Genomic DNA, 26,861 nt, shown 5'->3' with positions numbered 1-26,861 from the left:
GAGTCCAAGGCCCAGGACTGGCAAAAAAAAAAAAAAAAAAAAAATTTGAGGACTGTACATTTTCCTACATTCTTCCTTAATCTTTAATAGTTAGATTATTTGTCTTTCTACTTCTTTTTCTCTTCTTCCTTCCTCCTTTCCTTCCTGCCTGTCTGCCTGCCTTCCTTACTGCCCTCCTCTTTAGTCGCTTATTGAATAGAAAAAATTTTATTACAATGACATTGCATTAAACAGTTGATATCATATTTAATACTTAAGGAAAATACAATGGCAAAACTTTACCTACTTTCCTTATTACCCCTGACAATTTTCTTATGAAATAAATTTAATTGCTCTTATTTTGTTAAGTGTGTGTGTGTGTGTGTGTGTGTGTGTGTGTGTGTGTGTGTGTGTGTTACTCAGGCTTGAACTGAGGGCCTCATATTCTTGCTTGGCCTTTTTGCTCAATGCTGGCTACCACTTGAGACACACCTTACTATCAGCTTTTTTTTGCTCTTAGTTAGAGAGAAGAGCCACTCAGATTTCTCTGCCCGGGCTAGCTTTGAATCACAATCCCCACATCTCAGCCTTCTGAGTCACTAGGATAATAGCCATGAGCCATCAGCACCTGTCTTTGTTAAGATTCTTAAAGCAACTTTTCAACTTTACGAAGTCACACAGTGTTGACCTTTGAACCCATCTGAATAATTCCACAACAACTATATAATAATATATCCTAGTAGAATGCTTTCTGCATGTTTCTTCTATGTCACCTAGCTTTTTGTTATCCAGTCTCTTAAAAAATTCAAAGACATTGAAGTCCCTTTTCTGATAGCTTCCAAATGTTTGTATTCTATAAACATCTTGACCAGTTAAATATGTTTCCTGCTTTGAAGGATCAAGGAATGAATATTTTGGTAAGAGAGAATGTTTACAGAAGCAAACAAGTGTGAATATTATGGTCCCTCAATAATCCCCTTCAGTGGAATCTATTTGTGCATTTCTGTGTAGATATAATACTATGTTTGATTACTCATGTTATCTTAGATAATGTATGCCATGTTACCATCTAATATCCCTAGTAGGAATATTTTGTGAAGCATGTTATACCCCAAAAGTTTTGGCTTAGAGACTTAATCTGTGTGTATAGATGTCCTAAGGAATAAAAGAGGTAGGCCATGCAGCATTGACTCATACCTAGCTACTCAGGAGGCTGAGGTCTAAGGGTCTTGGTTCAAAGCCAGCCGGGACAGAAAAGTCTGTGGGACTCTTATTTCCAATTAACCACCAATGAGCTGAACATACAGCCTTGATGCCAAGTGGTAGAGTGCCTTAAGCACAAAAGCCCAGGGCAGCACCCAGTCCCTGAATTCAAGACCCAGAATCAGAGGGAAGGAATGGAGGGAGGGACAGAGGCAGGCAGGCAGAGGGGCCTCTAGGGAGGGAGATGATACTGTAGGGGCTGATTGTTGACTGAAGCATGGACAGGAACTACAGGAGATGGTCTCCATGCCCCAAACCTTGAGAAAAGAACGCACAGTCAGGGTATGAGAGTGGCACAAGAACACAGCTGGGTCAGTAGTTGGGGTGATATCACAAAGATGCAGTAGGAAATCATGCAAAGTTGGGAGTCAGATGACTCACAAGAGAGCAGGAGGGATGCGAGGTTGAGGAAAGTGCGGTGACTATATATCACTGTTGTCGGGACAGAATCTGCTACCCTGGCTTTATTGATAGCACAACCTTCCTCTGTTAAAAGTGCTTTGGTTTAGAGGAAATATTATATAGTCACTGAAGTGACAGAATAGGATGCTAATTTTAGGAAGATAGATCTTGGCACTAAGGAAGATGGAATTAGGACTCAAAGATTTCCACAGGGCTTGTTCCAAAAATGAAAACAGATGAATGCCAAAGCCATCTCTTAGAAACAGTGGCCTGGAGAGATTTTTTTCTCTCAAGTGTGACACCCTGAGTAAAAAGAAAAGAGATGTTGATTGGGCATTACTGACTCATGCTTGTAATCTTAGCTACTCAGAAGGCTGAGATCTGAGGATCAAGATTCAAAGCCAGCAGGGGCAGGAAAGATGGTCATAACCACCAAAAAGCTGCAAGTGGAGTGTGGCTCAAGTGGTTACACCACTAGCCTTGAGCTCAAGGCCCAAAATCAGAGCGAGAGAGAGAGAGCGAGAGGGAGAGAGAGAGAGAGAGAGAGAGATTCAAGCCATAAACTAAAAACTATTTGCATATTCCCCTTCATGGAGCCTCACACTGTCCTATTATTCTTTTAACTTGGCTTTTGGCTCCAACTTCATAGAGCAAAGTGGAGCTGTGACTCATGTGGTCAAATGCTAGCTTTTCTCAGGAAAGCTCAGGAACAGCACCCAGACCCTGTGTTTTAAGCCCCAGTGCTATCACAACAATAGAAATAATTTTTATGCACATCATAAAGGAGCAATGGCATCTTGGAAATGCCTTAGTGATTTCCATTAGCTACAAATTTTGTATTTTTCCTCAGAAAAAATATAAATTTAAACAAAGTACTAATTCCTCATCAGATCAGTGTGCATGAAAATATAATAACCTTTCTTTGGAAGGTTACTGACCACATATGACCTTATCATATGAGGTTAACTCATATGATGCTTTGTTACAGTAATCTGGGGATTCATTTTGGAAATACTCATAAAACTCACTACATGTACAACCATTGACCCATTTGCTTTTTCAAAAACCAATCACAAATACAAGCAATGAGGAGAAAGGAACAAGAGTATTCAACTGTGTTGAAATATCCATTACTGAGCAGAATTCATCTATGCATAATGATGGATTATTATGGAATGTTATACCCTAGCATAAGGTTAGATCTTCAGTATAGGTGAAACAAAGCACACTGAAGGAAGAAATAGACAGTGAACCACATGTATTGATTAAAAAAAAACACTGCCCTTACCAGAACTAGCTCAACCCTGCCATTATCAGAATTAACTCAACTTCATAAGGAAAAGCCTGCTATTGCCAGGTCCAAGTAATTTTTGGAACTCTGTACTTGCTGGGGCAAAACACAACTCAAAACACCTCTGCTTTGTCCAGAACAAAAACAAATGCTGTAAAAGTATTGTATTCCTGTTGGTGGGGGCTCAGACTTCATAGCATAACTGCCCTGGGCTCACCAGAGTAATAAACCTGAGTTCAATTCTCTGAGTGCTATTTGCTCCTTCCTTGATTATTTTCCACAGTAATATATATGCAAATGTTGTATGATTGTATACATTTATACTGAGTAAGAACATTTTGTTGACGAATGCAGAGGCTGACCAGACCCGTTCATTTTCACCAATGGTTAAGTCTAAGGAGAGATGACCCCTAGTAAATTTAGAGTGGCTATTAAAGATAAGTATCATTATGTTGACATCCTCTCCTAAGAGTATCCTTCGCTGGTCTCACTGTGTGTGAATGCCTAGAGACCAGTATAAGTTGTCATGTTCTGATTTGATCTTTTAGACAAATGCCCAAAGTGAATTTACAGGATTATAGGGTAGTGCTATGGCTAGTTTTGTGGTGTTTGTTTTTTTCTCAGTCCTGGGGTTTGAACCAAGGACCTGGGTGGGCATGAGTGCTGTCGCTGAGCTCTACTACTGGAGCCACAACTCCACTTCCAGTTTTCTGGGGGTTAATTGGAGATAAGAGTCTCATGGATTTTCCTGTCTGGGCTGGCTTTGAACCACAATCTTCAGCTCTCAGCCTCCTGAGTAACTAGGGTTGTGGGCCTGAGCCACTGGCACCCAACTATGTTTAGTTTGTTGTTGTTGTTGTTTTTCAGGAACTTCCATACTGCTTTCCAGAGTGGTTGAATACAATAAACAATGTATTAGGTTTCCTTTTCTGCTACATCCTGACCAGCATCTGTTGTTCATATTCTTGATGATGGCCATTCTAACCCGGCTGAGAGGAGATCTCAGTGTTGTTTTGATTTTCATTTCCTTTATGGAGTAAACACATACAACATTGCGTGCAAGTGTATACAAATGTATTGATACCAGTATGGTATTTTCAGGGGAGAATTCAGTGTAATTCCTTAGGAAAAACAACTCAGTTCAACAGTATGAATCCCAGGACAGTGAAGGTGTTGAAGGTAGGAGGAGTCAAAGAGATAGGGAGAGGGGATAGACCAGTGAAGAGAGGAAAGGGGGCGAATGCAATCATAATATGCAATGCATAGCCTATGAAATGAAGAAAATCCAGGAGAAGGGTTGGGTTGGATGTAAATTTTGTGTGTGTGTTCCAGTCTAGGGGATTGAAGTCAGGTTCTAGGCACTGTCCCTGAGATCTTTTGCTCAAGGCTAACTCCCTACCACTTGAGCTACAGTTCCACTTCTGACTTTTTGCTAGTTAATTGGAGGCGAAAATCTCAGATTTTCCTGCCTGGGCTGGTTTTGAACTGTGATCCTCAGATCTCAGCTTCCTGAGAAGCTAGCATTACAAGCATGAGTCACCAGCTCCAATATAAAAGCAGATTTTTCTTTTTATTAAGCATTTATAATTGATTAGAAAGGACTTAAGGAATTTGACAATGTAAGTAATTATGTACCACTCAAGACTATAGTATGTGTTATCTCTCACTGATATTTTACTAAGCAGGTCATATAACTATTTAAGATTATTCTAGGTTTAGACAATGATTGGGTCCTCTACACCAACAGCAAAGCAATTAGTGGCAATTCCTGTTGGGCCCAGCTTCAGAGTTTAACTTCATGGCTTCATGGTGTATGGCAGATTGTCAACCTTGACTTGCAAAATTTAGAGTCCTTTAGCCAGGTGCCAGCAGCTCACCCCCACAATCCCAGCTACCTAGAAGGCTGAGATCTGAGCATCACAGTCCAAAGTCAGGCCAGGTAGGAAAGTCCATGAGACTCTTATCTCCAATTATCTGCAAAAAGCCTGAAATGCAACTGTATCTCAAGTAGCAAAGCACTAGCATTGAACCAAAAAGTGCCCAGTCTCTAGGCCCCACACACACTCAAAGAAATCTGAGTCCTTTGTGGTATACTGGGGGCTAGCATGCATGCATCAGGCTTTTCCTGCACACAGCGGAAGACTTTTAGCTCAAATGAGACTTTTCAAGTATTTATCCTGTCTCTTTCTGCCTCTTGATACACAGTATTGACTAATATTTCTTTCATTGTCACTTTTTGCAGATATTTCTGTCAGCCTGTTAGCGGTTGTGGTGAGCTTCTGCGGGCTGGCTCTGTTAGTCGTCTCACTTTTTGTGTTCTGGAAGTTGTGCTGGCCTTGCTGGAAAAGCAAACCTGTCGCCCCCAGTGAGAGTGTGGCTCCTCAGAGCCCTTCCCATGTGCCCACCCAAGTCTTTGAGACTGAAGAGAAAAAAGAAGACAAAGAACATGAAAAGCCAGTTGTAAAAGCTATGGAGCCTGCAATCAAAATCAGCCACACTTCCCCTGACATCCCAGCCGAAGTTCAAACAGCTTTAAAAGAACATTTAATTAAACATGCACGTGTGCAAAGACAGACAACTGAGCCAACATCTTCCTCCCGGTAAAAAAAAAAAGATCAATATTCTCTCTCTCTCTCTCTCTCTCTCTCTCTCTCTCTCTCTCTCTGTCTGTCTCTCATGCATGTGCACATGTGTGTGAGTGTGTGTGTGAGAGAGAGAGACTTCAGAAGAGCAAGAAACTTAGGAAAGCAGTAGAACAAAATGGAAAATATATAGAACACATAACGTAGTCAAGAAAATTAGGATAAGAAGACAAGAGGAAGTGGGGAGGGGAGAAACTAAAGACAAACAGTAGTCTGATTGGCTCACACCCATCATGCTAGCTTCTTAGGAGGCTGAGATCTGGAGGATCATGGATTGAAGCCAGCTGAGCAAGAACTTCCTCCAGACCTCTTCTCCCCCAAAACCAGAGCTGGAGTAGTGGCTCAAGAGAGTTTGGGGTCCTGAATTCAGTCCACAAAATAAAGAGCACATAAGGACTTGGTAGAATCTAACTTCTCAGCAAAATCATACTTTATTATTATTATTGTGTATAAAATCATATCTACTATTGTGTGTGTGTGCTGGTACTGGGACTTGAACCCATAGCTTCATAATCTCTGTTAGTTTTTCTTCTTAATCCACACCACTACTTTTGGATTTTTGCTGGTTCATTGGAAATAATCTCATGAAGTTGTCTGCCTGGGCTAACTTTGAACTGTGATCCTCAGATCAAAACCTTTTGAGTACATAGGAATACAGGCATGAACTGTATATATATATATATATATACATATATATATGTATATATATATATATATAATCTTTTCATTTTAGTTTAATCAACCAAGAAGTTCAAAACAGGCATTTGAAACATAGATCGAGGAGATCTTAAAGATTAGGAATCATGTAATAGTTCATGATCCCATTAACAGAGACCAATGTTTAGAAGTATTTAGCATTTACAGTAGTAATAGAAAAGTCACTGTTTATCTAAGCTCATGGGTACAAAAAGCTCATAGTGAGGAGTTCCATACGAATCTATTATGAACAAATCCAAGGAGTTTACACTCGGGGAGGAGAAAGAAGAAAACACCTACAAAGATTCATTGGAAAAAATCAATCAAGCTGTACTAGTGACTCACATTTATAGTTCTTGCTACTCTATAGGCTGAGATCTGAGAATCATGGTTTGAAGCTACTGGGATAGAAAAGTTTGTGAGATTCTTATCTCCACTTAGTTAGCAAAGAAAAAAGAAGACAGGATTGGAAGTGTGGCTCAAGTTGTAAAGTACCAACCTTGAGTGGAAAAAGCTAAGGGAGAGTGTAAGGCCCTAAGTTGAAGTCCCAGTACCAGCACATACAAAATAATAATCATAATCATAATAACAATGATGATAATCTGCCACAGTATATTCAAATGGTATTCACTATAAAGGGAAAAAAAAAGATCCAAGCCAATTACTTGTGGCTCATGCCTGTAATACTAGCTACAAGATATGAGGGTCATGGCTCAAAGCCAGCCAAGGCAGAAAATTTCAATTAAACACTAAAAAATGGGGGAATAAAAGCCAGAAGTATAGCTGTAGTTCAAATAGTAAAGCACTAACATTGAGCAAAAAAGCTCAAGGATGGTGCCCAAGCCCTGACTTCAAGCCCAAAACAGCACCAAATAAAAAAGTGAAGAGTTATTTTTGTTCTGCTAAGTATATATTCATTCTTAAAACATGACCATGACCATTTCTCTCTGCTTCACACAATAGCATCTGGTTTGGTTCTAGGGCAGGGAAAAATCCATAGCTAACTTGTGGGAGGCTAGTTTGTGTTTCCTGCTAACTAAATTCCCTCCTAACCTAACCTCCTACCTCTCCATGCCTGGGATGTGCCTATACTGTCTGCCATGACATACTTTTGTGGGTTTAAAAATGTGTCGAATTGGAAAACTGGGTCATGTTTGTTTGCTAGGCCTGAAGGGCTATTCAACATATCTTTTGTGAAGATAAAATAGCATTTGTATTTATAAATGAATCCACTCCTTTCTGAAGTATATTCCAGCGGGAGAAGCAAGAATAATTGTTACCCTTTGAGATAAGGAACTGTAGGCTTAGGAAGATGGATGGGGGACTCTTTTTCATACGACAACCATGCCATGCCTCATACCTAGTTGTTAGGTTGCTGTGTTTTTCTCAACAGTGGCCTTTGACTTTTTAACAGTTACTTTTGCAATAATATGACCCAATAAATGTTCATTTTAATTATGAGTACTTTTGTTATATCATAACTTTCTAATATATTTGGATTTTACATGTTCTAAAAATGAAAAAAAAATATGTTTAGGAGTAATTTCTCTTTTCTTTCTTTTCTTTTTATTTTCTTCTTTTTGTGTCAGTCCTGGGGCTTGAACTCATGGTCTGGGTACTATCCCTAAGTATTTTGCTCAAGGCTAGTACTCTTACTACTTGAGCTACAGTTCTACTTCTGGCTTTTTGTTGGTTATCTAGACATAAAAGTCTCACAGACTTTCCTTTCTGGGCTGGCTTTGAACCCTGATCTTCATATCTTAGCCTCCCGAGTAGCTAGGTTTACAAGCTACCAGCACTGGCTGAATTTGCTCTTTTCTAAAACATTGTCCCAATGTGTGTAACCTCTGTTAAGGTGATTTATGTAGTTCCTTGATCATCATTAGTACAATCCCTGAAAACTGTGACAAAATATGATCTTTAATTTTTTTTGTGTGCTGTTACTGAGCTTGAACTCAGGTCTCTCATTCTCACTTGGCTTTTTCACTCAAGGCTGCTGCTCTACCTGTTTAGCCATGCTTCCACTTCCAGCTTTTTGCTGCTATATTGGAGATACAAGTTGCAAGAACATTCTGCCAGGCTGGCTTTGAACTTTAATTTTCAGATTTCAGTATCTTGAATCCTTAGGATGATGGGTATGAACTATCAGTAAGTACCTGGATTTGATATTTAATATTCAATTAAACAGCAAAACATTTTAAAACACTAGCACTTCCTCTTATCTGCAGGGTTGTCCTGAAATTTTCCCCAGATGCCTGTAAGTACCAAGCTAATACATAAGGAAAATGGATGCACTTTTCCTATGCATTCATGCCTATGATAACATTGAATTGGTAATTTAGGAATAGTAAGAGGTTAATGGCAATGACCAATAATGAAACTGAATGATGACAACACTATACTGTGATTACAGTTGTGTGCCTCTGGTCTCTCCCTTTTACAATATCTTATTGTCCTGTACTCACCTTTCTTCCTGTGATGGTGTGAGAAGATGCAATCATGGATCATGCAAGGCACTGTGAGGTAGTATACAGCCACCCTGTGAGGTCACATGGACACAGCATGGCTCTGTCACAGCAGTACACTTGATAACCAGGTATGCAGCAAGTGACAAGGAAGGTAGCACATGCAGCATAGAAACACGAGAGAGAAGGAAGAGTGAACCACACACTGATGCAAACAAGCAGAATGGACCAAGATCTCCTTACACAAGTCAGAAAAATGACCAAATTAAAACTTATGAACTGATCTGGGCACTGGTGGCTCACACCTGTAATCCTAGATACTCAGTAGGCTGAAATTGAAGGATTGCGGTTTAAAGCCAGCCTAGGTAGAAAATTTCGTGAAAGTCTTACCTCCAATGAGCTAGTAAAACCTAGTAGTGGAGGTGTGTCTTAATGTGATGGAGCTTCAGCCTTGAGGAGGAAAGCTCAGGGACAACACCCAGACACTGAGTTCAAGCCTCAGTACTGGCATAGACAAAGCAAAATGGTATGAATTACTTCTGGAATTCTCTATATATCCACTATATGTCAATGCATTCACTAATATATATTCAATATATACATTTAGTATTATTTAATATACCCAGGTCTTAGTTTACCACTGAAAGTAGAGGCCACAGGCATCTAAAACTAGGGAGAACATTAAACTAAGAATTAAAGGGTACTATATTAACAAAAGTAGTATTTATCAGCTTAGCTTCAGAATTATTCAACTTCTTTTAGTTGGTAAGTATACCTCACATTGGAAAACTTAACTCACGAAGAAATTTAAGGTTGCCTACGTTTTTCAGAAACCTCAAAAAAATCCTAGTTTTAGTATATTATCTGTTCAATATAAGACTGATTGTTCTAAGCTATGGGAGAAGGAAATAATAAATTCTTGAACAAAAAATGTATCCAAGACTGGGAATGTGGTTTAGTAGTAGAGTGCTCATCTAGCATTCATGAAGCCCTGGGTTCAATTCCTCAGTACCATATAAACAGGTAAAGTTGAAAGGGGCACTGTGGCTCAAGTAGCAGAGTGCTAGCTTTGAGCAAAAGAAGTTTAGGGACAGTGCCCCGGCACTGAGTTCAAGCCCCAGGACTGGCAAAAAACAAACAAACCCAACAACAACAACATAAACAGTATCAAGGCCAGGTACTGGTGGCTCCTTTCTGTGATCCTCACTACTCAAGAGGCTGACACCCAGAGAATCATAGTTCAGAACCAGCACAGGCAGCAAAGTTCTCAAGACTCCATCTCCAATTAACCAGCAAAAAGTTGGACTAGAGTTGTGGCTCAAGTGGTCATGAGCAAACAGACAAACCTTGTACAGGTTCTAAGTTCAAGCCTAGGTACTGAAAAAAAAAAACCATGTAAAGATGTGGCTTTGGCATGAATTGGCTTGGGACAATCAATATATGTCATTTTATCCCTAGCTTTCTCAGTAATTATGTGAACAAAACAGTAATTATGTCAGAAAACCTTCTGTCAATCATCAAAAACATAAAATTAGATTTTACGTAGTATTTTCTGGGAGAAGAAAGTACAACACAAATTTACAGTTTTGCAAGATTTTTGCTATTGTTTTATCTATCTCTTTGAATCTCTTTGTTTATATGGGTAGCTAGGGAAGCAAGCTGAAAAATTAATCTTTCCTTTTTTTTTTTTTTTTTTTTTTTTTTTTTTTTTGTTTAGTTGTTGAGCCTAGTCCCTGAGCCTCTTTGTGCTCAAGGCTGGTGCTCTACCACTTGAGCCACAGCTCCACTTGTAGTTTTTGAGTTGTTAATTGGAGGTAAGAGTCTCATGGGGGCTTTCTTCCTGTGCTGGCTTTGAACTGCCATCATCAGATGCTCCTGAGTAGCTAGGATTACAAGCATAAACCACTGGCACGCAGCTTAAATAAATCATTGCAATATCACTTGCGACTTTATCACTATGCCAATGCAGGCCTTCTGCTAATCTTTCATCAATCTGTATAAAGTAAGTATTATTAATTATCCTGATTAGTTGTGAATTAGCAAAAGCCTAGAGAGATTATAAATATTGCTTGAAGTCATGCAGTTGGCTGGAGCAAGAATTCAAATTTATCTAGATTGATGGATCACATTACAATGTAGAAAGCCAATAAGAGCTACTTTTTTTTGGCAGTTAAAGACTTTGGTTGCAAATTTCAGCTGAGGATAAGTAATTTAGAGTTGGAGAATTAAGGGACCTTCCCTGTCTTTCCTATGCAATTAGAAGTCTGGAATTGTAACCAGATGCTGGTGGCTCACACCTGGAATCCTTGTCACTCAAGAGGCTGAGATCTGATGATCACAGCTCAAAGCCAGGTCACACAAGAAAAGTCCATGAGATTCTTAACTCCAATTTACCAGCAAAAAGCTGGAAGTGAAACTGTAGCTTAAGAAAGAAGTAGAGTACACCAACCTTGCATGAGAAAGCTAAAGGACAAAACCCAGATCCTGAGTTTAAGCCTTAATACCAGCACCCCACCACACACACACACACACACACACACACACACACACACACACACACAAAACAACAGGAGAAAAAGAAGAAATCTAGAATTTTGTACGTTTTACAGTGAATGACAAGATTCATAATTCTAAATCTATTTGGCTTTGAAATGCATTTCTCATTAAAAACTTGACTTTTTTTACTTCTCAAAACTGCTCATTTGCATTAATTACCACACTAGAAATTACCTTAGTATGGAAAGAAAGAAGAAATGTTATAGTTGATTATGAAGTCTAGTTTAACATTTGACATAGAGCACATTATTGTAAATCAAATTATTCATCTCTAATGCCAGCTTTCCCCCAAGATATGGAGTAATCAAACCTACATCCATGCACAGTTATACATACATGACTTCTGTATCCACTTCTGTATTGAGGTTTTGTTGTGGTGCTTGTAGTTTTGGTTGCTTACACAAAGTGGCACAGAAACTCAGGGTATGGGTATTAAATTAGTAATGGATGTATCCTCTTGATTTGCCTACACCAATAGATCTTTCATGGTCTACACAAGAAAGGTGCTCAGCTTCGTCCTTACCTTTCTGAATACCTTGACTCTGTTTACCTCTGTGTGTTCATGCTATTTCCTTGTCTAGGTAATGAATTCTTTTTCTAATCTGCTCCAAGATCCTTACAGAAACTGTACCTGAGAGTCTGCTTTCTCTCCCCAGTTATAACCTTACTATTTAAATTTGTAGTTACAACCTCACAATTAGTTATAGCATCTTATTACTTACAAAGAATAAGAGGGTGACCTACTTTTATGCCTTCCTAAGTTCCAGCATGGTGTACATGCATAATGAGCATTGAATGAAGGCTTTTGATAGGTTGATCATTACTGCACTTCACTTTGCTCGGATACAGGCCTCCAGGGGTGAGATCACACTGCACTGGTATAAGGAGCAGATTGATGGTGGTATACTGACAGGCTGAGAATGAGAGGTGCTTTTCTGTGCATTCGTTGATAGTGTAAAGAGTGAAATTGTCTATCATTCGTAGTCAAGACTAAAGTGATAGTTATGTATTGTGGCTTTATATAGCCCTGAAATTAGTTTTTTATTACTCTGTACCTATACATCTAGATTTATATGTCAGTTTTCTACATTTGCAGTTTTGTATCTTGCTTTCATTACTGAGTATATGGTAAAGTGAAGCAGAGCTATACTACTTAAACCCAACACAATCATAAGACAGATGTGTCTTAAGGACCAGCTCTTGGCAAGCATGCAAGAAATTAGCAGTGAGCCCTTAGGGCATTCTGCCTGATGAAAGATGTATGGCTTTTGGCCACTTGATATTAATTTGGTCAGAAATTTTATGCTAATAGAATGATTTGTGATAAATACCTGCTTGATGGTTTTTTATCTAGGGAGCTATAAGGTGTGCATGTACTTCAGAAAGGCTCCTTGTGAGGCCTCAATACAAACTCTGGATGCCAAGGTTCATTTGGGCCTGCATGGGCAGCCGCTCTTTGCTGTGTTGTTGCTGTGCATGACTACTGCTCCATTAGACTCTGATGAGAGCAGGTGCCTTGAAGCTCGTGCCCATCTTGTCCTAGAATTCACCCCATGTTTCTTTTCCTGATTCTGACAGAAATAAATGGCATAAACCACAACCATTTGTATACAAGCAAAAAAATGAAATCATCAGTGGCAAAATAATCTGTTGAAAATGAGGAATTATAGACAGATCTGTCGCTGTGTGTGAGAATTCTAAGTACCTGCTGGAAGTAATTAGGAAGCACAATGAGAAACCGGTTTGGACAAGAACAAAGGCAAGAGGATACACAGGCAGAATAATCACTGACTCATGTTCTGGAGGTTGTAGAAGATTTATAACTAGCTATGGTTGATTAGAAGAGTCATTCATAAAATGATCACACAAAGTTAAAAAGAATAATCTGTGTTCTCTCTTATAAGGAAAAGGAGGAAACATGTGATATAATATATATATATATACATACATACAAGATTAGATCATCTTATTTACTGTGAGTTTTTCAACATTAAATTTCTCTCAAAAAATAAAATAAATTTCTCTCTCTCAAAGAAGAGAATTTTTTTTGTTCCAAGTCATTGTAAAAAGAAAAAAGAAAAAGAAAAACAAGATGTTATGCAAGTGAGTTCCAAATGTAGAGGAGTAAGGATCAACTATACACATCAAGTGTTTTGAAATGGGGTAACTCTGTACCAAGCCAGATAAAATAGACCCAAACTCAGAGAGTTTTTTTTCTGGCACTAGTAAGTTTTGTTTCTTCTATGTAAGTATTACTAAAAAGTTGACTGTTTATTCTATGTGTGTGGTTGTGTGTGTGTATGGACACTAGGGCATGAATTTAGGGTCTGTGTGCTGCCCGTTAGTTTTTTCACTTTGGGTACTATCTACCTTAAGCAAGGTGAGAGGAAATCCTCTTGGATGATAGTGTGCATAGATTTTTGTTGTTGTTGTTGTTGTTGTTGTTTTGCCAGTCCTGGGGCTTACACTTAGGGCCTGAGCATTTTCCCTGGCTTCTTTTTGCTCAAGGCTAGCACTTGACCACTTGAGCCATAGCGTCCCTTCTGGCTTTTTCTATATATATGGTGCTGAGGAATTGAACCCAGGGCTTCATGTATATGAGGCAAGCACTCTACCACTAGGCCATATTCCCAGCCCAGTTCTTTCACTTTGTATGATAGAATCTGGCACTCTAACATTTGAGCCACACTTCCACTTCTAGCTTTTTGCTGGTTAATTAGAGATGAGAGTCTCACAGACTTTTCTGTCTGGCTTCAAATTGTGATCCTTAGATATCAGCCTCCTAATTAGGATTTCAAGTATGAGCTACCAGCTTCTTGCTTAAATGTTTATTCTTTATAATACAAATAATTCATGGAAAATTTCATATTACCAGTCACAAGGAACTTAGAATAAGTCATTTTCATAAAATCTAACAAGTGTTTTCATCATCCAGGACATGATTGTGATGAAATGCATATAGAAAGGAATAATACTAGTCTCTTCCCTTATAAAGACCACAGCGTATTAAAAAAGGTTTGAGTGATCCAGTGTCGGAGGTTTCTACCTGTAACCGTAGCTACTTGGGATCTGAAGATTATAGTTCAAAGCCAACTGAAGTTGGAAAGTCTGTGAGACTGTTCTCCAATTAACCACTATAAAGCCAGAAGTGGAGCTATGGCTCAAGTGGTAGAGCACTACCCTTGAGCAGAAACGCTCATGAGAGAGTACAGGTCCTGAATTCAAGAACCAGGACTGGCACACACACACACACACTCATATACACACACTCTCTCTCTCTCTCACACACACACAGTTTTGAAAATAGCAAACAGGTATGAAAAATGGTCCTTTGATTCCATAAGTTGCACTATCCTTGAGATCAAATGGATATTCAGAAGGTTCCAGAGGATGACAGTGGAATACATACATCTCTCCAAAACACAGCACAGCTCACCAGGAGGCAGGCTCATGGCAGTTGTAAACACAGAGCCTCTACAATAGTAGAGCAAGCACAGAAATTTAGAGTTCACATATATGATTAAGGCCAAAAAAGCTTGTAGGAAATCTAGTTATACTGTAAACTAAGCTACTGGATTTGTTATTTTGACCATGTATTACTGAGAATTTTTGATAGGTATGACTTCATTCTGAGTTCTTGACTCGAAATATGTAAGAGAAATATGTTCAAAGAACCTTATTTGTTGTTTAAAAACTACCAAAACATTATTTTCCAATCTAATTACTTCACAGGCATTTCTTTGGGTTTATGCTAGTCAAAATCAATTGCTTATCATTCTTTGTTACATAATCATTTTTTAGCACAGAATGATGTCAGAGCAAGTGCTTTTAGAATAACCTTCACTTTTGGCTTGGTTTTGTGTGTGTGTGTGTGCTGGTTCTGGGGCTTGAACTCAGGGCCTCGGCTCTGTCCCTGAGCTTCTTTTTGCTCAAGGCTGACAGTCTACCACTTAAAACCACAGTTCTGCTTCCACTTTTTTGGTGGTTAATTGGAAATAAGAATCTCACGGGCTTTCCTGCCAAAGCTGGCTTCTAATCACAATCCTCAGATCTCAGCCTCTTGAGTGGCTAGGAAGACAAGCATGAGCTGCCAGCTCCTGGGTCATTATTATTCTTTCCTCTACTTAGTTTTAATTGGTCAGTAGTTATTAGCACCACTCCCTTGCATGAATCCCCAGTTCTCCTAATTGCAAAGCAAGAATACAGCCCTTCTATTCAAGCACCAGAGAAGGTGAATATTTCTGAGGGGAGAGAACCCAAACAAAACAACTGTCACTGACCCACTGACGCACTTTAAATTCATGACCACATTCCTCAAGGATGTACTTCATGCTCTACAATTGCCCATTTCCCTCTTCATCTTCCAGATTCCCAACATTACTTTATACCTTCTCGGCTTTCTTCTAACTCCTCTCATCTTGGACTTAGTTTTAATCTGTGACTTTACATTTTGTTTCACTAAAATAAATAAATAATTAGATAAAAGAACAGAAGCCCTCCCCCCATGTCACCCATTCTCTTCCCAACACTTTTATCCTGGTGTTAGGTCACTAGCCAGACCTTTGATGGAAAGCCAGAGAGTCACCATCTGAATACTACTCAATTCCCCTCCTCTCCCTTTTGGGAACACTTAAAGGTAGCTCCTGAATTGTTCATTCTGTTTGATCATGCTGGGCACTGGTAGCTCACCCCATAATCCTAGACATTCAGGAGCCTGAGATCTGAGGATCAGGGTTTGAAGCCAGCCTGAGGAAGACAAGCCCAATGAGCCAGTAAAAAGTCAAAAGTGAAGGAGTGGCTCAAGTGGTAGAGTACTAGCACTGACTGAAAGAGCCAAGTGAGAGCTAGAGACAAAAGTCCCAGTAACAGGGGCTGGGGATATAGCCTAGTGGCAAGAGTGCCTTCCTCGGATACGCGAGGCCCTAGGTTCGATTCCCCAGCACCACATATACAGAAAAAACGGCCAGAAGCGGCGCTGTGGCTCAAGTGGCAGAGTGCTAGCCTTGAGCGGGAAGAAGCCAGGGACAGTGCTCAGGCCCTGAGTCCAAGGCCCAGGACTGGCCAAAAAAAAAAAAAAAAAGTCCCAGTAACAGCACACACGCACATTCCATTTGATCATGACTCCATAAACTATTTTTTTGTTTTAATTGCTGTTGTTATTTTGGTGCTGATCTTAGGGCTTAAACTCAGGTTATAGGTGCTGTCCCAGACACACACACATATGTATACACACACATTTTGTTCATAGCTGGCACTCTACCACTTGAACCACAGCTCCACTTCCAGTTTGTGTGTGTGTGTGTGTGCGCGCGCGCGTGTACATGTGAGAGTGATTAGAGATAAAGAATCTCAAAGACTTTCCTGCCTGGTCTGGTTTTAAACCATGATCCTAAATCTCAGCCTCCTAAGTAGGTAGGCATGAATCATTAGCACCCAGCAGAAAGAACTTTTTCATAAGTGAGGAAAATAAAGGTCATCCATGTTAAGCTTCCTTCCCAATGTAAGGCAGCTGAGTGTGAGTTGCAGAGGATCTGAATGTTAGCTGACCTCCTGGGTTTGAAGGATAAGAACAGGATTAGCAGTACTTTGGTTGGTTAATACTTGTAGGAGTTGATGTAACCACTTCCTGCTTCCATATTAAGAGATGGAGACAATGCCAAGAGGAGGGAAGCAGAAAGACTGAAAGAAGAGAAAGACACAGAGACTGACAGACACACAGAGAGACTCAGAGACAGTAAAATAGGAAGATACACACACAACACAGAGACACACAAAGATAGAACCAACATATAGATACAGAGACACAGAGAAAGACACAGGGAGGAGAGGCAAGATGAAAAAGCAGATCTTGTGTTGTCATGGTAATAGTTTAACATTGTAATAATTAAAGCTTTTTTAACTGACTAGCTCAATTGTGACTTTGAATACGCATTATTTACCCTATAATTAGGACTCTGGCTTACAAGAACAAAAATGTTACTATGTTGTTTTATCCCATTAGAAGAGTCTTTCTAGCTTTGATTTCTAGTACAAGAGGTTTACAGCTGCACAAATTATATTCAGAGGTCTAAGGTAGAAATCTTTCATTTTTCAGGGAAGGAAAAGAAGATTAAAGTTTTATTATATTGAAGAGCATGACTGTGAAATTATAGAATATACCTATAAGATGAGGAATTAGTTTCCTTAGGGATTTTGTTCACAAAATACAAAGTTATGCTGCATAAATGAAAATGATTTTCACAGTAAGGTTAGATTATTTATTCAACCAATTATCCCAAATAATACCATAGGAACACTGATGATACTAACTGGATTATACTAGATCACTTAATGCTTCATAATAACATACACAACTGGTATTCATTTTTTTCATTTGTTGTTGGCATGGGGCTTGAACTCAGGGCCTGATCTCTGTCCTTGAGTTTGGTTTGCTCAAGGCAAGCACTCTAGCACTTTAAGCAACATCTCCCCTTCTAGTTTTCTGGTGGATAATTGTAGCTAAGAGTTTCGCGGACTTTCCTGCTTGGGATAGCTTTGAACCATGATTTTCAGGTCTCAGCTTCCTTGAGTAGCTAGGATTACAGGTGTGAACTACCGGCACTCTGCCTATATTCATTTTTTTGTTCTTACTTTCTTTAATTCCGTCTGAGGTTTCCTTGAATCTAATTTAGGCTCCAGATTTTTATATCTGGTTAAGTTCAGAGTCAAAAGTCATTTCAAGATAACTTTAGTGAGTTAAAGTGGAATAGATCTAAGAAAATAGATTTAAGATTGATTTGATAAAGACTATAGATAACGAGATTGAGAGAGAAAGAAAGAAAGAGAGAGATTGATAGATTGGTAGATATATTAACTGATGCTGGTGACAGCAAGGAGCCAAAAGTGGAGCTGTGGCTCTAGTGGTAGAGTTTCAGCCTTGAGTGAGTAAAAATAATGCCAGACCCCACATTCAATCCCTACTGGCACAACAACAACAACAACAACAACAACAACAACAACAAAGACTCATGTAAAATACTTAAGTTTAGAAACTAAAATATTTATCTTAAATTAAGTATAGTTTTAATGGCTAATTTTCTCACCTAAGATAATGTAGTCCTAGTGTATGTGTTCATATAAAATAATTATTCAGTTATAATTAGTCATTTTAAATATATGAAATATGCATTGTATGAAAGTATTACTTAGCTACTCTTACAAAATAAATGTCCTTTCTTATTAAATGTCATGTAATAATAAACGAGTGATTTTTTACATAATATCTACTTCTAACCTTAACAAATTAAACATTTTTGTTCTCTTTCAATTGTTGGTAACTAGTCAAAGCAGTGGATAAACATCTCTAAAAATACATCCCAAGCTATTTCAAACCACAGAGGCTTCAGATCTGACCAGATTATATAAGTATGTTATATGTAATGCTGACAAGGGAAGAGTTATGTAAAGCACATTTTTTTATATTTTATTTGATTATGACAAATTTTTCAAGTAATTTAAACAGGAGATCCAGACCCATGCTTCCTAGCTCTTGCTTTCACTGAATAAGTTACCTCTCTGTGTCTCAGTGTCTTTGAGGGAAAAACAGAAAACACAGTAAGTCCTTCTTAGGATCACAGGAATCTAGACAATATAGTATATATCTGTGCTTGGAGTGCTCATTATGTTAACTTTTATTAGAAAAATCTGCCAGGTGCTGGTGGCACACCCCTGTAGTCCCGGCTACTTTGGAGTCTGAAGTCTGAGGACCAAGGTTCAAACCAGCCAGGGCAGAAGAGCATCAATCCATCAGAGTTTTATCACCAGTGAACCAGCAGAGAGCCACAAGTGGAAGTGTGGCTCAAGTGATAGAGTGCCTGCCTTGAGCAGAAAAAGCTGAGGATTTGCTTTCAGGCTTTGAGTTCAAGCCCTATGCCAACACACACAGATGCACACACACACACACACACACACACACACATACACACAATGTTGGTGCTTTTGTCAGACTACAGGAGGGAGAACTGGTTTGAACAGGAAAAGGAGAAAAGGACTAGTTTGTCTTGAGTTTGGGGTGAAATCAGGACATGTGTAGAGGAATGTGTACTGATGTTGCAGGGATCAGGCACTAGATGCTTGTATAGTTGGGAAGTATCTGGGGAGCCATCAAATTCAAGACAATAATTACAGACCCCAAACAGATGATTCATCTGATAGGCAGACTTACGAGCTAAGAACAAAATATCTACAACTCAGCCTGCAGGAGACCTGTCTGGCAGTGTTGATGGTAGAAATAAGGCAAGGAGGAAGTGTAAAGAAAGAATGCTTATTAGCATATTGTTTAAATATTGAAGATTATGGAAATGCTGATTAGATATAAATGACAATAACAACCAGGAGGAATTTCATTGGAATTTTGAAAGCTGGGTTATTTTGGCACTCTATTCTAAACTTCTACATTGTGTTTGCTGCTAGGAGAGGTTGATGTCTACTCCATGATATAAAAGGAAAAACAAAGAAGGAAAATATACTTATGTGGGATGTCAGTGCTATATAGCTTTTTGAAAGTAAATATTCACTTAGCTATCTTCACCAAATAATTAACTGTAGGAGTAGTTAACACATAAAACAGGTGGACTTATGTTTTTTTATTCAAAACTGTATTCCACTGGTGGCTCACACCTGTAATCTCAGCTACTCAGGAGGCTGAGAGCCAAGGTTGGAAGAAGCCAGCGCAGGCCAGAAAGAGACTGAGACTTACCTCCAATTAATCACTAAAAAAGCTGAAAGTAGAGCTTTGGCTTAAATGCCCTGAGTTCACATCTCAGTGCCCATACAAAGCCAAACCGTATCTCTACCATGTGAAATTCAAGTATTCAGATATGCATGTGGATATGCACAGATACAGAATAACATCAATCATTTTTTATGTTATTGGTAGCTGTGGTTCTTAATAACCATCTTTAATTATGTACCTGTAATTAAGATTACAAAATTCCAATAGCTTACAAAAATGTGCATGTCACCCACACTAGCTTTGAGCAAATAAAAAACAACCAAAAAAGAAAAACTTGATAGCACCCAGACCCTAAACAGGACATACGGGTGTGTGAATATGTGTGTGTGTGTGTGTGTGTGTGTGTGTGTGTGTGTGTGTTCTCTGCTAGGTACCAGTGGCTTAAACCTGTAATCCTAGCTACTCAGAAGGCTGAGATCCGAGGATCATAGTTTGAAGGCAGCCCAGGCAAAAAAGTCCAGGAGAGTCCTATTTCCAATTAACTATCAAAAGAGTTGAAAGTGGAGTGGTAGCACAAGTAGTAGAGTGCTAGCCTTGAGCAGAAAAAGCTTAAGGACAACTCTGGGGCCTGAGTTCAAGTCCCAGGACAGGTAACACAAAGTTTTAAACAAGTACATCCCTGTACTTCAGTTATTTCTAGAATTTTCTAGGGGATTTTGTGTGTATGTATGTGTGTGTATACAGTTTCCCTGGTTTTTCAAGTGTTCACTCTCTCTCTCTGTGTGTGTCTGTCTGTTTGCCCACAGTGCTGTGGATATCATTGTCACCATCTCCTCATGATCTCAGGGCCAGGAGGGAGTGAGGCTGCCCTGTCGGGGATGCTTGCCTCAATCATGTGTCGCTCTGTGTGTGTGTGTGTGTGTGTGTGTGTGTGTGTGTGTGTGTGTGTGTGTCCCTCAGTCCGGGGTTGAGAGTGCGGTGAGGCACGGCGATGCAGCCCTGCCCTCACGGTGACGCTTCCCTCTCTCCCATGTCTGTATGCAGGCACAGCTCCTTCCGCAGGCACCTGCCACGGCAGATGCAGGTGTCCAGCGTGGACTTCAGCCAGGGCGCCGAGCCCACATCGCGGCCCGGCGAGACCAGCACCAGCATCGGGCGGATCAAGCCTGAGCTATACAAGCAGCGGTCAGTGGACTCGGAGGGCCAGGGCGCTGAGGAGTTGGAGACATGCGGGAAGCTGCACTTCTCGCTGCGGTACGACTACGAGAACGAGGTGCTGGTGGTGAGGATAATCGAGGCGTTGGAGCTGCCGGCCAAGGACTTCTCGGGCACGTCCGACCCATATGTCAAGATGTACTTGCTCCCTGACCGGAAGCGGAAGTTCCAGACCCGCGTGCACCGGAAGACGCTCAACCCGCTCTTCGACGAGACCTTCCACTTCCCGGTGGCCTACGCGCAGCTGGGCGCGCGCAAGCTGCACTTCAGCATCTACGACTTCGACCGCTTCTCCAGGCATGACATGATCGGGGAGGTGACCCTCGACAACCTGTTCGAGGTCTCCGACCTGTCCCGGGAAGCCGCGGTGTGGAGGGACATCCGCTGCGCCACCACGGTGAGTGATGGCTCCGGCCTGTATGGCTCATGTGGCCTGTGTGGCCCGTGAGGCCAGGTGTGGCCTGTGCGGTGTGGCCTGTCCAGCCTGTGCAGTGCGGCCTCATGCGGCCCAGTGTGGACAGCGGTGGCACACAGGACCCGTGCCGCCTTCTTCAGATCGTAAGAACCTGAGCCTGGGGCTCGAGCTCAGGGACTGGGTAGTCGTCCCGAGCTGTTTTGATCCAGTCCAGTGCTCTGTCACTTGAGCCATAGCTTCACTTCCAGCTTTTTGCTGGTTGCTTGGAGATAAGAGCCTCCCTGGGCTAGTGCCAACTGAAAACCTCTGATCTCAGCCTCCCACGGGTCAAGGATTATAGACATGAGCCACTGGCACTAGGCAAAAGTTAAGATATGATTACATAATAATTCAGGCGGCTAGCCCATTATAGGTGGTATTAGTGGTTCTGTAAATGACAAGCCAGGGTTTACAAATTATAGGGTTTTCTTCTATAAAGTATTTATATGTAAACCCCTCTCTGCACCCAACCTCCTTATGGTTAATATTGGCTTTCATGATTTAAGGTAATTTAGTTCCACGGGTCAAACCTAAAATGTGCTTTGATGCCATTCAGTTTGATCTAAAGCAGCCTCTTACTTCAGAAGGTGTTTGTGAGGTATGTGTAATTACAGCAAATCAAAGGCTGAGCAATCCATCAAACAGTGCTGGTTCACATTAGAACTCTCTCATTAGGAAATGTCTTTCTAATTGTAACAGTATCAACAAGAGGGGTGAAAATTAGGAAAATAGTAAAAAAAAAAAAAGTGGAATAAAATTTAAAAATCCAACAGTGCTGTTGATTGTATAAACATTTTGGCATGTTGCCATCCATTTTTTGTTATGCACTCATTAAAATAATTAAGATCATAGTAAGTTCAAGTTTTTCACACTTCCTTTCTTGCTGTATTTGTTTTAATACAGAATAGTTAAATTTGTGACCAATTTGCTTAACCATTTTCTTATTGCTAGATGATTAAGCTATTTTAGTTATCAAATTTGTGTTTTTATTTTTTCAATTTTTTCTTTTATTAAAGACTATCTCTAGCACAGAATTATAGCAGTGGAATTAGAAAATGGATCTCTTAGGGTAGATTTCTAAAGTGTTTTAATTTATTAATTTTAAAATAAGATCATTTAATGTTATACTATCTGACATCTTCATATATTTTTAATCTTAAAAAAAAAGTATTGGTAAAATTGATGGGCTCATCCAGACTCTGGTGGCTCACACCTGTAATCCTAGCTACTCAGGAAGTAGCAGTTTGAAGCCAGCCTAGGGAGATAAATGCAAGAGGTGTGGCTCAAGTTTTAGAGTGCCAACCTTGAGTTAAAAAACCAAGTGAGAGGAAAGATCCAGTTCTGGCATACACACACACACACACACACACACACACACACACACACAATTACAAACTCAAAATATTGAAGTTGAAAAGACAAAGGATTATTTTAAGGATAAAGCAAATTTTAAAATTCAGAATAGCTTGTTTAAAAAATTCTTATCAATACCTCACTAGTTGTAGTCAATATTTAAGATGATTGTGAATTATGTAAGTAAAATAAAGATTTATACTGCCAATATAGTACTACATTGCATCTACAGACAATTTCTACTGTTTGTGTGTGCACATATCAGTACTGGGGACTGGGATTTGAACTTGGGGCTTTTTTGGCATTTCCACTCAAGGCTGACCATGAGCTACACCTCCATGTTCAGCTTTCTATTGGTTAATCACAGATAAGGCTCTCACAGACTTTTCCGTCCAGGCTGACTTCCTACTTCTATCCTCAGATCTCAGCTTCTTGAAAAACTAAGATTACAGGTTATGAGCCACATGGTAATGACTAGGGAAAACTAGGCTTGAGTTTTTATTTCATGTCTCTACTATGTTTAACAGAAATTTGAAACTGAATCATGTTTCAAAGGAACATTGGAGTTCTTTTGCTTTTAAGTTGGTTTATGTTTCCTTTATTGCTATATTTTTATAAGGAGAGTATGGGGAGTAATGATTTTCATTATGTTTAAAAATACATTATCTCTGAGGTTCTTGGATTTGAACCCAGCCTGAGCAAGAAAGTCTGTGAAATGCTTATCTCCAAATAGCCAGCAAAAAGCCAACGTGGATCTATGGCTCAAGTACTACAATGCCAGTCTTGAGCACAGAAGCTCAAGGACAGCACCCAGGACTGAGTTCAAGCCCCAGGACCAGCACTTGCCCACAAAAATACGCCTTCTGTTATTCTCAAAACTTACACTGAAATTCGTTGTGAAGTTATTTCCTTGAACTCTTTATTAGTATATTTTTTTATTTGTTAACAAGCTTTCACTGAGTATCTATCATTTGCTGGCATAGTCTAAGTATTAGAGCTAAAAACACATTTCTGTATAAACATTATTTTGAAGCTTATTTTGGTGGTACCTTCAAGTTCAAAGGTAAGTAAATCTACAAATAAAGTCTATAGATAATTATAATTTTAATATTGGGGTTTTGGTGACATTATTGTTTGGTTTGTTGGTTTGTTTTAAATTTTTAATATCTCCTAGAACTTGAACTCAGAAACTCCTTTTCTTGGCTTTTTGCTCAAAGGTTGGTACTGTATCACTTGAGTCATACCTCCACTCTTGGGTTTTTGCTGGCTGATGGGAAATAAGAATTTCACAGTTTTGTCTGCCTAGAGTATATGGACCCTTGATGCTCATATCTCAGCCTCTTGAGTAAAGAGGGTTACAGGTCTGAGCCACTGACACCTACCTAAAATTCCATACCGTGTGTGTGTGTGTGTGTGTGTGTGTGTGTGTGTGTATGTGTATCACTGGGGCTTGAACTCAAGGTTTCATGCTCTTCTTTAGCTTTCCATTTAGCTTATGTTCTACTAATTGAGTCAGACTGCCAGTTCTAGCCCTTGTTATAATCACAAGTTTTTGTATTCCAGACTGGTCCCTAGGAGAATCAGGAATTATGAAAACTTCCAGTTTTGCTAATGTATATTTTGTTTTTAAGTATTAATAGTCTTCATTCTTATTTTCAATACTCCTGTATGTCTAGTTTGTTAATTTCCTAGTTTGCTGTAAAATTTCCCCCTAACTGAAGGTCTTAAAACAGTACAAACACCACAATTTGTAGTGGAGGTCATGAAAGAAACATTCAACGCCCCCCCCCCCCTGGACTCCCCCCCTCCCAAATTTAGGACCTGGGTGCTGTCCCTGAGCTTTTGTGTTCAAGGCTAGTGTTCTGCCACTTTGAGTCACAGTCCAATTTATGGCTTTTTGGTGGTTAATTTGAGATAATAGTCTTGTGTCATTTCTTGCCTGAGCTGGCTTCAAATTGTGGTCCTCAGATCTCAGCTTCCTGAGTAGCTAGGATTACAGGCATGAATTACATGTACCGAGCTTTGAATTTTTGTTAATATATGAAGGATCATTGAGATTTTCCATATGTGCATACAATAAACTTGAATCAAATTTACCTCCTCCAATACTCTTTCATGCCACACCTGCCCTGTTAAAAAAGTCTTTAGTATGTTTCCTTGTTCAATTTTTCCAGCATGAATATGAAGTGCATTGATTATATTCATTCCCCTTTACCCTCTCCTTCTATCCTCCCATGCCACTGTTCTCACACTCACCCCATTCCTGTTGTACATTCATATTACGATGTGGTATATATACCTTTGTGTGTGCACATGCGTGTGCATGTGTGTGTGTGCCCGAAGCTTGAACTCAGGGTCTGGATGCTGTCCCTCAGCTTTTTAGCTCAAGACTAGTGCTCAACCATTTAAGCCATAGCTCCACTCAGGCTTTTGGTAGTTTATTTAAGATAAGACTCTCGGGGCTGGGGATATGGCCTAGTGGCAAGAGTGCTTGCCTCCCATACATGAAGCCCTAGGTTCGATTCCCCAGCACCACGTATACAGAAAATGGCCAGAAGTGGCGCTGTGGCTCAAGTGGCAGAGTGCTAGCCTTGAGCAAAAAGAAGCCAGGGTCAGTGCTCAAGCCCTGAGTCCAAGGCCCAGGACCGGCCAAAAAAAAAAAAAAGATAAGACTCTCAAGGACTTTTCTGCTCAGACTGGTTTCAAACCACTATCCTCAGATCTCAGCCTCCTAAGTAGCTAAGATTACAGGTGTGAGCCACTGGCATCAGGCTTTTTTGTTTTTACATAGTCTAGATTCTGCATAGGAAGAAAAATGGTGTTTCCAAGGAGGGAATCAACGTAATCAATTTAGTGTGAACAAGTTTTTATCTGTATGAAGAATAATAGCTGGTATAGCTTTAATTTTAATGCTATTTTAGTATTATTAAAGTATATTTTACTAGCATATTGATGCAATTCTCATGGCTCTCTTCTCTCTCCTTTATGCTAATTATAATTATTGAGAATAGAATTCTATAATAATAGAGTTACTGCTTTATATGATGGCTGTTTTTTACTTGCTTTAAGGATTTGGCTCCAATAAATTTTCATCATAGAGTCTCTGCCATAAATTTTTTTCTCCATATATCTAAAACCCAACCCTTACCTTTAAAAAAAAGTCTTAAGACAGTTCCCATGAAAGTTGATTTTTTTACACACACACACACACACACACTTGTAATTACACTTGTAACCCCAGGTACTCAGGAGGCTGATATTTGAGGAACAAGATTCACAGCCAGCCCAGGCAGGAAAGTCCAAGCAACACTTAACCCTATTAACCACCAAAAGGCCGAAATGGAGATGTGGCTCAAGTATTAGAGAGCTAGCCATGAGTGAAAAAGCTCAGGGATAGTGCCCGGGCCCTGAGTTCAAGACCCAGGACCAGCAGAACACACACACACACACACACACACACACACACACACACACACAAATACACGAATAACATTGACATATTGTAAAGTTATATTATGTGCATAATATAAAATTTGTTCCTTGACCCTAACCTTGATACATAGGGTCAAGGAATTCCTTGATATGTGAAGAAATGTTCAACATCTCTGGCCATAAAAGAAATGCATATCAAAACAACATTGAGGGCTGGGGATATGGCCTAGTGGCTTGCCTTGGATATGTGAAGCCCTGGGTTCAATTCCCCAGCACCACATATATAGAAAATGACCACAAGTGGCGCTGTGGCTCAAGTGGCAGGGTGCTAGCCTTGAGTAAAAAGAAGCCAGGACAGTGCTCAGGCCCTGAGTCCAAGCCCCAGGACTGGCAAAAAAAA

General features: G+C 39.8%; 1 protein-coding gene across 1 annotated transcript in view; it reads left to right on the top strand.

The window, feature by feature from the left end:
- Positions 1-26,861, top strand: part of Syt10 (synaptotagmin 10) — a 72,865-nt gene that overhangs the window by 22,837 nt on the left and 23,167 nt on the right. Inside the window, exons 2-3 of the mRNA XM_048350990.1 lie at positions 5,178-5,535; positions 21,052-21,619. Of these exons, the coding sequence (XP_048206947.1) occupies positions 5,178-5,535; positions 21,052-21,619 (926 nt within the window). The remainder of the gene's footprint in view (positions 1-5,177; positions 5,536-21,051; positions 21,620-26,861) is intronic.

The sequence above is a fragment of the Perognathus longimembris genome, chromosome 1, assembly GCF_023159225.1.
Source record: "Perognathus longimembris pacificus isolate PPM17 chromosome 1, ASM2315922v1, whole genome shotgun sequence".
Taxonomy (NCBI): Eukaryota; Metazoa; Chordata; class Mammalia; order Rodentia; family Heteromyidae; genus Perognathus; species Perognathus longimembris.
The sequence above is the reverse complement of the archived record's forward strand: the minus strand, read 5'-3'. Positions and strand labels throughout refer to the sequence as shown.